Source organism: Lepidochelys kempii, chromosome 10, assembly GCF_965140285.1.
Source record: "Lepidochelys kempii isolate rLepKem1 chromosome 10, rLepKem1.hap1, whole genome shotgun sequence".
NCBI lineage: Eukaryota > Metazoa > Chordata > Testudines > Cheloniidae > Lepidochelys > Lepidochelys kempii.
This window is the reverse complement of record NC_136389.1, coordinates 3,094,162-3,111,415: the sequence shown is the minus strand read 5'-3', so window position 1 is coordinate 3,111,415 and position 17,254 is coordinate 3,094,162. Positions and strand designations below refer to the sequence as shown.

General features: G+C 43.2%; 1 protein-coding gene across 4 annotated transcripts in view; it reads right to left on the bottom strand.

Moving 5' to 3' along the window:
- ARHGAP17 (Rho GTPase activating protein 17) overlaps positions 1 to 15,534 on the bottom strand; it is a 73,587-nt gene extending 58,053 nt beyond the window's left edge. For all 4 annotated transcript variants that reach the window (XM_073361653.2, XM_073361656.2, XM_073361654.2 and 1 more), the window contains exon 1: positions 15,336 to 15,534. In XM_073361653.2, the coding sequence (XP_073217754.1) occupies positions 15,336 to 15,388 (53 nt within the window). In that variant the 5' untranslated portion in view covers positions 15,389 to 15,534. The remainder of the gene's footprint in view (positions 1 to 15,335) is intronic.
- Between the last annotated feature and the right edge of the window lie 1,720 nt (positions 15,535 to 17,254).

Below are 17,254 nucleotides of genomic sequence, written 5' to 3'. Positions count from 1 at the left end.
ATTACTTCACTCCTCCCGCCCCCTATACTTGCCTCTGGAAATTAGTTTTGCAGATACGAAGGAACTTATTCCACTTTGATTTGGTGTTGAGAGGACAGACTGGAAGGATAATCTGATATCAGGTATTCATGAGCTGTTCTTGAGGCACCTTAGAGACTAACACATTTATTCGAGCATAAGCTTTCGTGAGCTACAAAGCTCACTTCATTGATAAAGTGAGCTGTAGCTCACGAAAGCTTATGCTCAAATAAATGTGTTCGTCTCTAAGGTGCCACTAGTCCTCCTTTTCTTTTCATGAATACAGACTAACACGGCTGCTACTCTGAAACATGAGCTGTTCTGTTTACTCACACAAGTAGCAGATTCAGAATTCCTACACAGATACACATCTTAAGAGCCTGACTAATATCCTTCAAACTAGCACAGTTAGCCTTAGTATGAAACTTTAGTTATGTCTACACTGCACTTTTGTCAGGTGTGGACAGCACTTTGTCAGTGGGAGATGCTCTCCCGCCTAGAGCTACCGCCCCTCAGTGGGCGATTTTATTTAGTTGGCAGGAGAGCTCTCTCCAGAGAGCAGAGCAGCTACACTGCATGCCTTACAGTGGCAAGGCTTTAGCAGCACAGCGGTGTCACTGTAGGCTATGCCTACATTGCATAGCTTAAGTACAACATACAGCAATAATGCTTGCTGTTCCTTGGACATTGACTGTTCAGTAACAGTGCTCCGCATTGCCATGTAGAGAAAACATTGTTAATTCCCTTTGCTACTAGCAGAAGAGCGATTTAGAGGCAATGAACATCTGATGTCACTTAATAGGCATTTGTCAATTTAGTGATTCATGTTACCATTAAACAGAACTTGCATAGATCTAAAGTTTGGCAATCATATGAATGGACTCAAGAGTGTCCGTTAAGGAAAATGAGATCTTCAGGATTTCAGTCAGCTCCCCCCAACCTCTTTTACACAACGGAGGTCTAACTTCATTTTCATTCACTGAGCAGCACCTGAGCTCCATTTGGAGACACCACGGGGTGGAGTTGGGGCGGGCACAAGCACCCATCAGTGCCGGGGGAAGTTGGCGCCTCTGACTGCTATTATAAATTTGCTGCCCCTGCAAATTTGTTGGCCTAGGAGATAATATGCTGCTGCATAGTCTTAGAGTTTTCAAAATACAGTGTAAAATACCAGTGGAAGATTAATGCTCTTATCTGCCTCCCTCAAAGTACATAATTCTGAATAAATAAAAGCAGTATTAAGGGGAATAGTAAGTGTAGATGTGCATGTTAAAAACTACGAGTGACTGGTAGCCTGAGTATCCAGTTTCTGCATAATAGTTAAGTACTGGAAATTAACTAACTGTATATATCACTATAGATGAAAAACTGGTTTAGTCAGGAGTTACTTACAGGTACTTTGCAACAAGCAATATTTAAGAGTAACACTAAATGCCAATTTAGATCAATAAAATGACAACATATTCTTCATTCCACCTTGTATCTTGACTGTCAAATGGCTTGGAGAACTACTAACTATTGCTTAGCATAATCATTTTTATCCAGGATGTGAGCTTTTAAAAGATACATTAGAACACTTCTGTTGAGTCAGACTGATGTCATGTGTACAGGATATTGAAACACTTCACTTGTAGAGGAGAGCTTGCACTAAGAGGAGGACTAAGGGGGATGTGGCTGCAGTAACTGTTGTCCCATCTCCAATAAGGCAGGTGTTTAGGTGGTTTGTGGTGAAATCGGGAAGGAAAGTTATTCAGATTTGCAATCTGTATTCTAAGAGACCAAGACCATTATTTAATAGATAACATCCCTGCCAATGCCAAGAAACACATGCACCTGTCAACCTAAAGTTTAAGATTTACATCTGATAAGATCATTTTCCAGGAAAACTGGTCTGATCCTGGCACCTCCCAGTTTGAATTACTTCTTGGTAAATGCATCCTAAAAACACCAAGAGAATTACTGGGAACAGCAGTGATACAGATAGGTCTCTGGAATCAGGAAAGAAACCACAGTGATGAGTAACATTCATTAGACATGTTTCAGAGGAACAGCCGTGTTAGTCTGTATTCGCAAAAAGAAAAGGAGTACTTGTGGCACCTTAGAGACTAACCAATTTATTTGAGCATGAGCTTTCGTGAGCTACAGCTCACTTCATCAGATGTTTACCGTGGAAACTGCAGCAGACTTTATATACACACAGAAATCATGAAACAATACCTCCTCCCACCCCACTGTCCTGCTGGTAATAGCTTATCTAAAGTGATCAACAGGTGGGCCATTTCCAGCACAAATCCAGGTTTTCTCACCCTCCACCCCCCCACACAAATTCACTCTCCTGCTGGTGCTAGCCCATCCAAAGTGACAACTCTTTACATAATCAAGTCGGGCTATTTCCTGCATAGATCAAGGTTTTCTCACATCCCCCCCACCCCCATACACACACAAACTCACTCTCCTGCTGGTAATAGCTCATCTAAACTGACCATTCTCCAGGTTTAAATCCAAGTTAAACCAGAACATCTGGGGGGGGGGGGGGTAGGAAAAAACAAGAGGAAACAGGCTACCTTGCATAATGACTTAGCCACTCCCAGTCTCTATTTAAGCCTAAATTAATAGTATCCAATTTGCAAATGAATTCCAATTCAGCAGTTTCTCGCTGGAGTCTGGATTTGAAGTTTTTTTGTTTTAAGATAGCGACCTTCATGTCTGTGATCGCGTGACCAGAGAGATTGAAGTGTTCTCCGACTGGTTTATGAATGTTATAATTCTTGACATCTGATTTGTGTCCATTTATTCTTTTACGTAGAGACTGTCCAGTTTGACCAATGTACATGGCAGAGGGGCATTGCTGGCACATGATGGCATAGATCACATTGGTGGATGTGCAGGTGAACGAGCCTCTGATAGTGTGGCTGATGTTATTAGGCCCTGTGATGGTGTCCCCTGAATAGATATGTGGGCACAATTGGCAACGGGCTTTGTTGCAAGGATAAGTTCCTGGGTTAGTGGTTCTGTTGTGTGGTATGTGGTTGTTGGTGAGTATTTGCTTCAGGTTGCGGGGCTGTCTGTAGGCAAGGACTGGCCTGTCTCCCAAGACTTGTGAGAGTGTTGGGTCATCCTTTAGGATAGGTTGTAGATCCTTAATAATGCGTTGGAGGGGTTTTAGTTGGGGGCTGAAGGTGACGGCTAGTGGCGTTCTGTTATTTTCTTTGTTAGGCCTGTCCTGTAGTAGGTAACTTCTGGGAACTCTTCTGGCTCTATCAATCTGTTTCTTTACTTCTGCAGGTGGGTATTGTAGTTGTAAGAAAGCTTGACAGAGATCTTGTAGGTGTTTGTCTCTGTCTGAGGGGTTGGAGCAAATGCGGTTGTATCGCAGAGCTTGGCTGTAGACGATGGATCGTGTGGTGTGGTCAGGGTGAAAGCTGGAGGCATGCAGGTAGGAATAGCGGTCAGTAGGTTTACGGTATAGGGTGGTGTTTATGTGGCCATTGTTTATTAGCACTGTAGTGTCCAGGAAGTGGATCTCTTGTGTGGACTGGACCAGGCTGAGGTTGGTGGTGGGATGGAAATTGTTGAAATCATGGTGGAATTCCTCAAGGGCTTCTTTTCCATGGGTCCAGATGATGAAGATGTCATCAATATAGCGCAAGTAGAGTAGGGGCTTTAGGGGACGAGAGCTGAGGAAGCGTTGTTCTAAATCAGCCATAAAAATGTTGGCATACTGTGGGGCCATGCGGGTACCCATAGCAGTGCCGCTGATCTGAAGGTATACATTGTCCCCAAATGTGAAATAGTTATGGGTAAGGACAAAGTCACAAAGTTCAGCCACCAGGTTAGCCGTGACATTATCGGGGATAGTGTTCTTGACGGCTTGTAGTCCATCTTTGTGTGGAATGTTGGTGTAGAGGGCTTCTACATCCATAGTAGCCAGGATGGTGTTATCAGGAAGATCACCGATGGATTGAAGTTTCCTCAGGAAGTCAGTGGTGTCTCGAAGGTAGCTGGGAGTGCTGGTAGCGTAGGGCCTGAGGAGGGAGTCTACATAGCCAGACAATCCTGCTGTCAGGGTGCCAATGCCTGAGATGATGGGGCGCCCAGGATTTCCAGGTTTATGGATCTTGGGTAGTAGATAGAATATCCCAGGTCGGGGTTCCAGGGGTGTGTCTGTGCGGATTTGATCTTGTGCTTTTTCAGGAAGTTTCTTGAGCAAATGCTGTAGTTGCTTTTGGTAACTCTCAGTGGGATCATAGGGTAATGGCTTGTAGAAACTCGTGTTGGAGAGCTGCCGAGCAGCCTCTTGTTCATATTCCGACCTATTCATGATGACAACAGCACCTCCTTTGTCAGCCTTTTTGATTATGATGTCAGAGTTGTTTCTGAGGCTGTGGATGGCATTGCGTTCCGCATGGCTGAGGTTATGGGGCAAGTGATGCTGCTTTTCCACAATTTCAGCCCGTGCACGTCGGCGGAAGCACTCTATGTAGAAGTCCAGTCTGCTGTTTCGACCTTCAGGAGGTCCACACAAAGATGGACTACAAGCCGTCAAGAACACTATCCCCGATAATGTCACGGCTAACCTGGTGGCTGAACTTTGTGACTTTGTCCTTACCCATAACTATTTCACATTTGGGGACAATGTATACCTTCAGATCAGCGGCACTGCTATGGGTACCCGCATGGCCCCACAGTATGCCAACATTTTTATGGCTGATTTAGAACAACGCTTCCTCAGCTCTCGTCCCCTAAAGCCCCTACTCTACTTGCGCTATATTGATGACATCTTCATCATCTGGACCCATGGAAAAGAAGCCCTTGAGGAATTCCACCATGATTTCAACAATTTCCATCCCACCACCAACCTCAGCCTGGTCCAGTCCACACAAGAGATCCACTTCCTGGACACTACAGTGCTAATAAACAATGGCCACATAAACACCACCCTATACCGTAAACCTACTGACCGCTATTCCTACCTGCATGCCTCCAGCTTTCACCCTGACCACACCACACGATCCATCGTCTACAGCCAAGCTCTGCGATACAACCGCATTTGCTCCAACCCCTCAGACAGAGACAAACACCTACAAGATCTCTGTCAAGCTTTCTTACAACTACAATACCCACCTGCAGAAGTAAAGAAACAGATTGATAGAGCCAGAAGAGTTCCCAGAAGTTACCTACTACAGGACAGGCCTAACAAAGAAAATAACAGAACGCCACTAGCCGTCACCTTCAGCCCCCAACTAAAACCCCTCCAACGCATTATTAAGGATCTACAACCTATCCTAAAGGATGACCCAACACTCTCACAAGTCTTGGGAGACAGGCCAGTCCTTGCCTACAGACAGCCCCGCAACCTGAAGCAAATACTCACCAACAACCACATACCACACAACAGAACCACTAACCCAGGAACTTATCCTTGCAACAAAGCCCGTTGCCAATTGTGCCCACATATCTATTCAGGGGACACCATCACAGGGCCTAATAACATCAGCCACACTATCAGAGGCTCGTTCACCTGCACATCCACCAATGTGATCTATGCCATCATGTGCCAGCAATGCCCCTCTGCCATGTACATTGGTCAAACTGGACAGTCTCTACGTAAAAGAATAAATGGACACAAATCAGATGTCAAGAATTATAACATTCATAAACCAGTCGGAGAACACTTCAATCTCTCTGGTCACGCGATCACAGACATGAAGGTCGCTATCTTAAAACAAAAAAACTTCAAATCCAGACTCCAGCGAGAAACTGCTGAATTGGAATTCATTTGCAAATTGGATACTATTAATTTAGGCTTAAATAGAGACTGGGAGTGGCTAAGTCATTATGCAAGGTAGCCTGTTTCCTCTTGTTTTTTCCTACCCCCCCCCCCCCCAGATGTTCTGGTTTAACTTGGATTTAAACCTGGAGAATGGTCAGTTTAGATGAGCTATTACCAGCAGGAGAGTGAGTTTGTGTGTGTATGGGGGTGGGGGGGATGTGAGAAAACCTTGATCTATGCAGGAAATAGCCCGACTTGATTATGTAAAGAGTTGTCACTTTGGATGGGCTAGCACCAGCAGGAGAGTGAATTTGTGTGGGGGGGTGGAGGGTGAGAAAACCTGGATTTGTGCTGGAAATGGCCCACCTGTTGATCACTTTAGATAAGCTATTACCAGCAGGACAGTGGGGTGGGAGGAGGTATTGTTTCATGATTTCTGTGTGTATATAAAGTCTGCTGCAGTTTCCACGGTAAACATCTGATGAAGTGAGCTGTAGCTCACGAAAGCTCATGCTCAAATAAATTGGTTAGTCTCTAAGGTGCCACAAGTACTCCTATTCATTAGACATGAAGTCTAATAGTCTTAATAACTGCCAACCTGTTTCTCAAACTAAACAGCACATCCTTGAAAAACACCCTTATTAAATCATTTTTCAGATGACTGTAGGTCAAGTGCACATTTGTATTTATATCACTTGAAAAAACCTTCATATTGACATTACTTTCAGAATATAATTTGAGATAATTACAACTACCCCAAACCTCATTTTTTCTTTAGGCACTACCATACTTCAGACCCTGGTTATAGGGTCTACTGGTCTTGGACACAAAAAATTAGTATTTCAACACTGAAGCAAGAGAACCCTTACAGTTACTTCTGACTGCACGTTAGGTTCTACTTGGCAGAATCTATGTCTGATCACAAGGAGTCAAGGATAAAGAAACAAAGAACAGTCTTAGTCACTATTTCATTGTCTCTTGAAACTCATGAGAGAGAATATAGCAGAGTATTTGGCGTTTACAGAATTTTAAGCATTTTACTTAAAATTAAATCATGATTGTCTATTCGGCTAAATAGAAGTGAAATAAGAGCATACATTTGTCATTGTAGGACATGCAGAATATAGAAACCACTTATCTCAAAGGCTGAGGCCAATCTAGTATCCAAAACAAGGTAAATGCCTGGCTTTCTGTTATCCTGGCAATAACTTAATATGCCAGTTCCAAAACAGAAAATCTCAGTTTCACGTACGATACCACCAATTAAAAGCTATACACTATTTTATGAGATTATGTGTAACAAAATAAATCAAACCATACACATCTAAAAGCCCTGCAAATATCTGAATTGGCAAAAATGAGACTATCAAGATAAGGACTTCTGTAAATTATTAATTCTAAAGGAAGTTGAAAAATTCTACCTATATAATTATATACTACCAGCTGTGACTGGCAGATACAGTACGCAGCTAACCACATGAAAAAACACAGATCCAATTCCCATCTAAGCTATGGTCAAAATGCCAACCTAAGCAAAATGTCTCTTGGAAACAGCTTCCTGGAGTTGAAGCTTCAGATTAAAGAGAAAGCATTAACTTTAGTTGATTATCATAACTTGATAAAGTCCTCAATTTTACTACTTCTTGCACATCTTGTATTGCCATTTCACCGTTAACTGCAGCAACACTGAGACCACCACCACACAACAGTGCTCTGGTAAATGAAGCCAATTAAAATCAATAAGATATAAATCAGTCTAGATGATGTGGTATTAAATTTGTTAGTCTCCAAGGTGCCACAAGTACTCCTGTTCTTTTTTTGGCATTAAATTGTAATTCAGTTTCTTTGGAGGATTATTTTAATCAACTACAATAAGAAACAAAATTGGTGGGTATCATGTAAAAACAAGGTGTTAAGGCATTAGCCAGGAGTATTCCCATCTACAATTCCTGACTTAAATCCTCAGAGCAAAAAACACAAATTCCTCGGTGTTTTAGCATGCCAAATCTCAATGCATTCCAGGCCATGGACACTAGACTACATTTTCAGTTTATTACTAGAAAGATTAGCACAGGGAGAAAAACTGTAGCCAGCTGGCTCAGACTGATGTTCAATTTTTATAACATGGAATCCAAGTCAGAGACTGAAAAGCTAAAGCTATTACACATTCAACATTCTAGTAAAACTATAGAGTTTTTAAAATATGGGAAATTTCTCATGATGCACAGTTAGCCTGTGAAACTCATTGCCACTATAGGAAGACCAAGAGCTGAGTAGGATTCAAAAACAGGATGGGTATTGATATGGTAACAAGAACATCTGGAGTAATTTTTGAAGAAGTGTTACATCTCTTCCAAGCATAAAACATCCTCCTCTGAAGAAGGCTAAGATGATGCTTCCTATAATAGCAGGTTATTTTAATTGTCTAGTAAGGAGTTACTTGCAACTTCATCTGAAGTAGCTGGTACTGTCCACTAACAGATAATGAAATTAGAGGGTAGACCACTGATGCCATCCAGTATGGCAATTTCTAAGTCTCTTTCCTGACCAGCATATTAACACAATTTTTACTACCACCTTCTCACTTAGAGCAGTTCCCTATCTTTGCCCTTTTCCTCAGTTACTTTAAAATGCAGCAACTTGATATTTTGTTTTACAAACTAACTATGGCTCTTCAAGTTCTGTCCATCTCATGCAGTGTGACTTGTTTCCAGGGCTGCATTACTTGCAGTGAGCCACCAGAAGCACTCCACAAGAGTTAAGTAGTTGTTCGAATACCAAAATGAAGTGGGGTACCTAACACCATTCTCCAGTGAAGTCTGAAGGATAATTACTGCAGAACATCTAAAACCAGGCAAATTAATGATTTTGGTATTCTGCTCCACTTAACTCTCCCCTCAATAATTTTCTCTCAATTCCTTCAGGGCTTTTGTAATTCCATATCCCTCTTTCAATATATTTACAGGCATACTTCCTAGGTGTCACTTCTCTACTCTAACACAGCCTTTCCTAGTTACTGCGTTCATTGCTCCAGTAAGTTGCTGCTTCTCCTGTGCTCTTGTTTTATCCATCCTATGTGTTTGACCCAAGAAGCAGAAACTAATCTCTCTTGGAAAAACAACAAGGAATCCCTGTGGCACTTTAGAGACTAACAAATTTATTTACTTCATCAGATGGTGGGTTCTAGCCCACAAAAGCTTATGCCCAAATAAATTGGTTAGTCTCTAAGGTGCCACAAGGACTCCTCGTCATTTTTGCTGATACAGACTAACAGGACTACCACTCTGAAACTAATCGCCCTTGACTTCTGTCAAGGTTCCTCCCCCACTCTGAACTCTAGGGTACAGATGTGGGGACCTGCATGAAAAACCTCCTAAGCTTATCTCTACCAGCTTAGGTCAAAACTTCCCCAAGGTACAAAATATTCCACCCGTTGTCCTTGGACTGGCCGCTACCACCACCAAACTAATACTGGTTACTGGGGAAGAGCTGTTTGGACGCGTCCTTCCCCCCAAAATACTTCCCAAAACCTTGCACCCCACTTCCTGGATAAGGTTTAGTAAAAAAGCCTCACCAATTTGCCTAGGTGACTACAGACCCAGACCCTTGGATCTTAAGAACAATGAACAATCCTCCCAACACTTGCACCCCCCCTTTCCTGGGTAATGTTGGATAAAAAGCCTCACCAATTTGCATAGGTGACCACAGACCCAAACCCTTGGATCTGAGAACAATGAAAAAGCATTCAGTTTTTTACAAGAAGACTTTTAATAAAAAATAGAAGTAAATAGAAATAAAGAAATCCCCCCTGTAAAATCAGGATGGTAGATATCTTACAGGGTAATTAGATTCCAAAACATAGAGAACCCCTCTAGGCAAAACCTTAAGTTACAAAAAAGATAGACAGACAGAAATAGTTATTCTATTCAGCACAATTCTTTTCTCAGCCATTTAAAGAAATCATAATCTAACACATACCTAGCTAGATTACTTACTAAAAGTTCTAAGGCTCCATTCCTGGTCTATCCCTGGCAGAAACCAGCATACAGACAGACACAGACCCTTTGTTTCTCTCCCTCCTCCCAGCTTTTGAAAGTATCTTGTCTCCTCATTGGTCATTTTGGTCAGGTGCCAGCGAGGTTACCTTTAGCTTCTTAACCACCAGCAGGAGAGTGAATTTGTGTGGGGGGGTGGAGGGTGAGAAAACCTGGATTTGTGCTGGAAATGGCCCACCTGATGATCACTTTAGATAAGCTATTACCAGCAGGACAGTGGGGTGGGAGGAGGTATTGTTTCATATTCTCTGTGTATATATAAAGCCTGCTGCAGTTTCCACGATATGCATCTGAGGAAGTGAGCTGTAGCTCACGAAAGCTTATGCTCTAATAAATTGGTTAGTCTCTACGGTGCCACAAGTACTCCTTTTCTTTTTGCGAATACAGACTAACACGGCTGTTACTCTGAAACCTTTACAGGTGAGAGGAGCTTTCCCCTGGTCAGGAGGGATCTCAAAGGGGTTTACCCTTCCCTTTATATTTATGACAACTTCCCACTGTATACCTCGACCTAGTTAATTTTTCAAGTGACCACTCTGCTGTAGCACCAGAAGCTATTTCCTAGCACAGAGGATGCCTGCAGCTAAGTAGCACTATCAGAGCTCCAGGAGGGAGACAAAGTTAGAGGTAAGAAAACATCCATTTCTACCAGAAAGAGACATGGTAGTTTTAGGTACGGAATACATACCGCCATACTGACTGCAGGAAAGGCCTTTCATACCCCTGGAAAGGTCAACTGTGTGGATCCCTAGCTATTTTTGAAGAAAAGGCCATCTTTAGCACTAACCAGCTAAAAGTAGACATTTTTCTTACAACAGTCGATTCTGCTGAAAAATGGATGACACTCAGTTGCTATGTAAGGTAAGGGGAAGTTGTACATACAACCACCAGATGTTATTTTTGAGAGAGTGTGGGAACATCATCTGCTCAAGAGGTTGTTATTGTTGTCTATCCTTTTGTTGTCTTTTCACAGGATCACCTTAACTGTTAGGGTGTGATATAGCTGTTCCCTTTAGATGGTGGCTTGAGGAAAAACTTAACATTTTAAGTAAGTCTTTAAAACAGTGTTTCCTAAGGTGTAGTGGGGTGATGCACATAGTCAAGCCTCAATTTTTCTCATCTCATATGTTATGGTTGTGGAGATACATTTGAGTCACATTTTTCCAGGCCAAATGATGCAGTAACATCTGCCAGAGTTTGCAAGGAGCCTGAAACAATAGCTTTAAGGTGTGAATTGCTCCCTTCATTTTAAAGGGCATCCATTCAAATCCAAACAGTTTAAATATCAGCACTGTAACTTAATTCACAGCTTATCAAAGCACATAAAAAAGCAAATGTTATATTATGAAGATTTCCACAATCTACTGAGTGACCACTCATTTTGAAACCAGAAGGGGATGGGCTTGGGAGATACCACCAAACACTTCCCCCCCATCCCTTCCCAATCAAGAAGCAGCCCAGCAGGATATCTAAGATGCACCAAAAGAAAGCCAAGCCAGAGTTGCTCATAGGCGTTCTCCTGTTGGGGGGGGGGGGGGCGGTGTATTTCCACTTCACCATATTCTGTATCATTATTAAAAAGAAAAGGAGTACTTGTGGCACCTTAGAGACTAACCAATTTATCTGAGCATAAGCTTTCGTGAGCTACAGCTCACTTCATCGGATGCATTCAATGCATCCGATGAAGTGAGCTGTAGCTCACGAAAGCTTATGCTCAGATAAATTGGTTAGTCTCTAAGGTGCCACAAGTACTCCTTTTCTTTTTGCAAATACAGACTAACACAGCTGCTACTCTGAAACCTGTATTATTGCAAACTTGTTTTAGTTTCAGACAAACTAACAGGCGTGCAAACATTTAATATCCACTGTTGAATGTCACTCCTTAAAGTACATTTAATTTAATCAGAAACTCCGATATATGACTATCACCACATGGTGGAGTTAACAGGGTATGTGTGATTGATTTCACCCCCTTCTAGGGAAATGAGCTTTTAAAGAGGTGGGCAACACTGCTTTAGAAGTCCTGAATTCACATTGCAAGCTACAGAAATCACTTCCCCTATTACTGGAAGGTGGCAACTATATAATAGCACACTGGTCTCTCATGCTGTGCTAAGTGAGGTACAAGGGTGATGTCTATTAAAGCATGTCAGACATCATAGTAAAAAAAGTCAGTTCTTCCTTCCACCGAATATCACCACACATTCTGCAGAAATAAGCAGGTGCTTTCTTGGTGATTTTCAGTCATTCCATTTAATATGGATTTAGAAAGGAATAACCATGAGTTTTCAGTAAACAAAATTTATTTTCCCTGATCAGTGCTTTGCAACTCCCTAAACTGATAAGTCAGCAAAACGTGCATGTTTATAGTTGGCAAGCATACTGATGCTAACTAAGAACTACATTTAGTTAACCCCAAGACTGTGGCTTAGATCTAAACTAAAGCTGGAACTGTAGAGTTAACTCAGACTGTCCTCATAATCCCTGGTTAAATGATCAAGGTGCACTGTCCAAAGTGTGAAGTACTTTTTCCTTCCTTAATGTCCCCACTTCCATTTAATTCTTTACGCCATTTGAAAAATAAGTGGTTTAATTCTCTTTGGAAAGAGTCCATGCTTACAGCCCTGCACTCATGAGAAACCTACAATAGGAAAAGTCAGTATGAGTGAGCAAAAAGCTGATAAGGAAATGTACGCTTTAAATGGAAACAAGGAATTATGGTAAACAGAGTAAAAAGTTGAGAAATATCTTGATAATTCCCTTTAACTTTGGACCTCATGACATGTTAATTTTCATAGTTTTCATGCCATTTTCAACCTTTTTCCCCTATGAGAAGTTATTCTGTACATGTTTATACTTTAATGAAGCCAGTGACTCCAGTATTCCAGGCACAGACTATTAACACAGAAACAGGCCACCTGGCAGAGGAACGTGACTGATAATCATGCCTATATGGTTACCACACCCTGAGAATACCAGTAATGAAACAACTTTGATAGCTGCAGCTTCCATCGGACTCTAGCAATAAAAACATTTTTCAACTGCAGTAGTCAAAGATCACCTTCAAGGTTGAAACTTCCAGTCCTGTACACATTGCTAAATATAGCACTCTTGCCATACATTTTTTCTAAAGCGAGAAGTTGTATGTGGCATTTGTTGGGTTTAAGTAGTTCCATATATATTGCAGGTTTCAGAGTAACAGCCGTGTTAGTCTGTATTCGCAAAAAGAAAAGGAGTACTTGTGGCATCTTAGAGACTAACCAGTTTATTTGTTTATTTATTTATTTATATTACAATAGCTCCAAGAAGCCCCGTTTAAGATTAGGACCATTGTTCTACAAACTGTACATTCACTAGATATGATGATGCCTACCTCAAAAAGCTAATACCTTAAGATGAGAAGTAAGATGTGGGGCAGGGAAATGAGAATTGAAGAGGTTTGAAATATCTCCATTTTATAATCATAAAGAACCAGCTATCATGGTCTCCCCCTCAAGCCATCATTAGTTGACATTTCTTATTTGTTTCATGTAGAAGTGAATGCTGAAGAGAAAGCACACACTCTTTACAGGGTACTTAGAACTGAGACAAAAGTTGAGCCTTGTTCCAATTTTTAGTTAAAAAAGCAGAACTTAATAAATAAGGTTTCAGAGTAGCAGCCATATTAGTCTGTATTCACAAAAAGAAAAGGCGTTCTTGTGGCACCTTAGAGACTAAAATTTATTTGAGCATAAGCTTTCGTGAGCTACATAAAATAAAAAATAAATTTGTTAGTCTCTAAGGTGCCACAAGTATGCCTTTTCTTTTTAAGAAATAAGTTACTCTAAAAGATACAAATCTGTCTTAAAAGAACACTAAATCACATTTCAGTATGTACAGATGACATCAAGTTATGCTTAGGTATGTGAAACTAGGCCAAAGACCTTCCAAAAAGTCTGAGCCAATAAAACAAAACAAAACTAAATTAGTGGCATTTATGCCTAGTGAAACTTGCACTTTTGTTATTGCAGAGTGCTAACTTCTCTGCCAATTAAGACAGACCTGTATTTGTGCAGTCTGAGCTTTCTTGAAAAATAGCAAATATAATTAGAAAAATTTAAACAAAATTTACCAAAAAAATAAGGAAATGAAAGTGAAAGAGTTAAACAAAATATGAAAAAGGAAACTTACAATGCAAATAGTTTTGTAGGAACTTTGTGTAGCCCAACTTATAAATCAAAGCACTGTACTACCACATTTACAGCCAATCCAGGTGCTAAAAATACTTCCTTACATTTCTTTTTTGCATCAGTATAACGTACCTCCAATAGATTAAAGTTTTTTGCTTTACACATGTCAAATTATACTACTGAAAAACAATATACTGATAGGCCAAAACACACCTAAGAAGCAATATTTTACACAAGCTAGCTTTAAACTCGTAGCACTGCTGAGATAGCAACATTTAATCACATCAGCTAGGAAACACAGGACCCAGTGCACAGGTTTCTACTTTCTGTTTTATATTTATGTTAGCCAATCTCATATATCGCTAAAGTGATAACATATATGTGAAAGGAGCATAAAGTCCTCCACAATAGGATAAAGAGTAGCATAAAAATAGAATTTCACGAAGCAGCATTTCCAAAGTCACTTTCGGTATTGATATAGGAGAATAACAGCATATTCATGTGTAACAGCAGCAGATCAAGTTCTCATGGTGTCCATAAGAAATGAAGTTTCTTAAATTACTAAAGTAGCGTAACAGCCACAAAACAGTTTCTGTAGGAGAACTGCTGGAAAGAGTGAGGTCATAGTGTATTCAAGATGTTGAGGATATCGGTTTGGCCCTGTTCAGCTGTGGACCTGTCCCCTCCCATACATTTTACCAGACCAAATTCCGAGCGGTGCTACTACGGAGGACGCTGTGCCCCAGGCCGTACGGGGAGACAGCCCCCGAAGGGCTGCTTCTCTAAACCAAGTCCGTCTCACCAAACACCCTAGAGACAAAGTCTTTCTCGAAGTCAGCCATGCAGAGCCCTCCCGGCCAAGAGAGCTGACCACGGCCAAGGGCTCTCCAAGAAGTTGGGGGGCGGGGGAGAGAGTCCCTCAAGCTGGGAGCAGCCGACCTGGCAACCCAGGGCTCGGAGACCTGGCTGAATTAGAAACATGTTTTGGCCAGGTCCGTGACCCCTCACCAGCCCGCCTCCTCCGGCGCAGCGGGCAAGTCACTGCCGCAGCGGGGCGAGCGAGTGCCCAGGGCATGTCACTGGACGCTCAGGGGAGGGACGACCCCCACCGGTCCCCCAAACCTCCCTCGGAGGGGAGGGGCCAGACCCCTCCCCCACGGGGCTCCAGCCGCCCGGGCTCTCGGAGGGCAGCGAGCGAGCGAGCGTCCCCGGGGGTTTCCGGGGCTGCGGCGCATCTCCCGGGGCAGGTTCCCCCCCCGGGCTCGGGGACCGCCCCCAAGCCTGGCCCCGGGCCGGGTGAGGGGGCTCCCGGGCTCTGACCTGCCCACAGTCTGGTTGGCCAGCAGCCTCATGCGGTTGAACTGCTTCTTCATGGCGGCGGCTCCTGTCTCGGCGCCTCCCGGGGCAACGCTGCGGCCAGACCCGGCCTGCGCCCAGCGGCAGCTCGAACCGCCAGCACCGCTCGCCCACCTCACGCCCCGCCGGCCGCCCCCACCGGAAGCCGCCGCCACTTCCGGCTCCGCCTTCCCCGTGAGGGGCGAGTCACGTGGTGGTGTGGGGGGGGGGGGTCAGCATCATGTGACCCAGTCGCCTGCCTTGTGGACAACATCCGGGCCCTGAGGCAGGGAGCGGGCCAAAAGACCCGGATCGGGGTCACCGCGTGGGGCCGTTCCCCTGCGCCCTGGGACCCGGATGTTGGCACCCCGGAGGGAGCCATTTTGTTGCCCGTCGACGTGGGGACGCAGTGTCCTGCCCAGGAGGTGGGGGCAGCCTGGGCCAGGCCTAGGCCAGCGCTCGGAGCCCTGCAGGCGGGGCCAGGTGCCGTGGCCTCAGGCCAGCCCTCAGCTCCTGAGGTGTCAGCCAAGGAGCAGGGCGAGCGGCAGAGGAGTCTGGCTTACCCCAGCCGACGGGGCGGGGGGCTGTGCGCCCCCTTCCTCTTCGGGTCACGCCGGGTTCCCTGCGCTTTGGGGCCTTGCGCTGCCCCTGCGTGGCTGTGAGTTTCCTTTCGGGCCACCCAGCCTACACACCCCTGGCGGGTATTTCAAAACGGAGGGACTGTTTTCTTAGCCACCCCTGACTCACTCCTCTTCCTGATACGATCGTTCATTATCCTTAATAATAACAAGTACCCGCCTTCGTCAAGGTAGTTTTTGCTGCTTTTTGCGGCGCTCAGCAACTCTCAATTTTCTTGTAGAGAGATGAAGAAACAATGGATGCCCCTGTAATAAGGGACTGTTGACAACCCTAAGTCGCTTTTAGCAGAGTGCGGTAATGCTAAAGAACAGGCTTCTGCGGGAAGTGAATGTGTCCTGTGCCTAGGCAGAGCCGAGTAAGATGGGACATAATTATATGTCAGTGGAGTTTGGCCAGGATACTAAGGCTTAAGACTTGCCAGAAGTGCCATCTTTAATATCCACAAGTGTTTACCAGTTTATTTTACATCCTAAAGTTGCACCATTCTCTACAGTACACGCTCTAAAAACAAATCCATTAGCTTTGGTACTGACCTAGAGGGAAGTCTGCTACCTACTGAAACACCAACACCACTTATTTCTGCACATTGGGTTCCTCTGGTGTGCTATCTTTCATTAAGAATATTTAAAAAAATAGAAAAATAAACAGCCTTATGCAGCAAAAGTAGAAATCTATTGTAATAATGTGTTCGTACAGCAGTATTCCTCTGTGGCTCTCAAAAATATTACAAGTATTCAACAGATATGGATGTAATCCTGTGAAACAGGCAAATATCTCAATTTTACAGATCAGGACATACAGCAAGACACAGATAGAGCTGGAAACACAAACCACGATGACTGCTTGCTTTCCAAGCTATCCCGTCCTTTAGCCGCAAAACCACTGTTCTCCTAGGTGACATTATTATTATTTGTTTCAGAGTAACAGCCGTGTTAGTCTGTATTCGCAAAAAGAAAAGGAGTACTTGTGGCACCTTAGAGACTAACCAATTTATTTGAGCATAAGCTTTCGTGAGCTACAGCTCACTTCATCGGACGCATACTGTGGAAAGTGTAGAAGATCTTTTTATATACACACAAAGGATGAAAAGCTTTGTGTGTATATAAAAAGATCTTCTACACTTTCCACAGTATGCGTCCGATGAAGTGAGCTGTAGCTCACGAAAGCTTATGCTCAAATAAATTGGTTAGTCTCTAAGGTGCCACAAGTACTCCTTTTTATTATTATTTGTGTTACAGTAGTGTGTAGAGGCACCAGGTGAGACC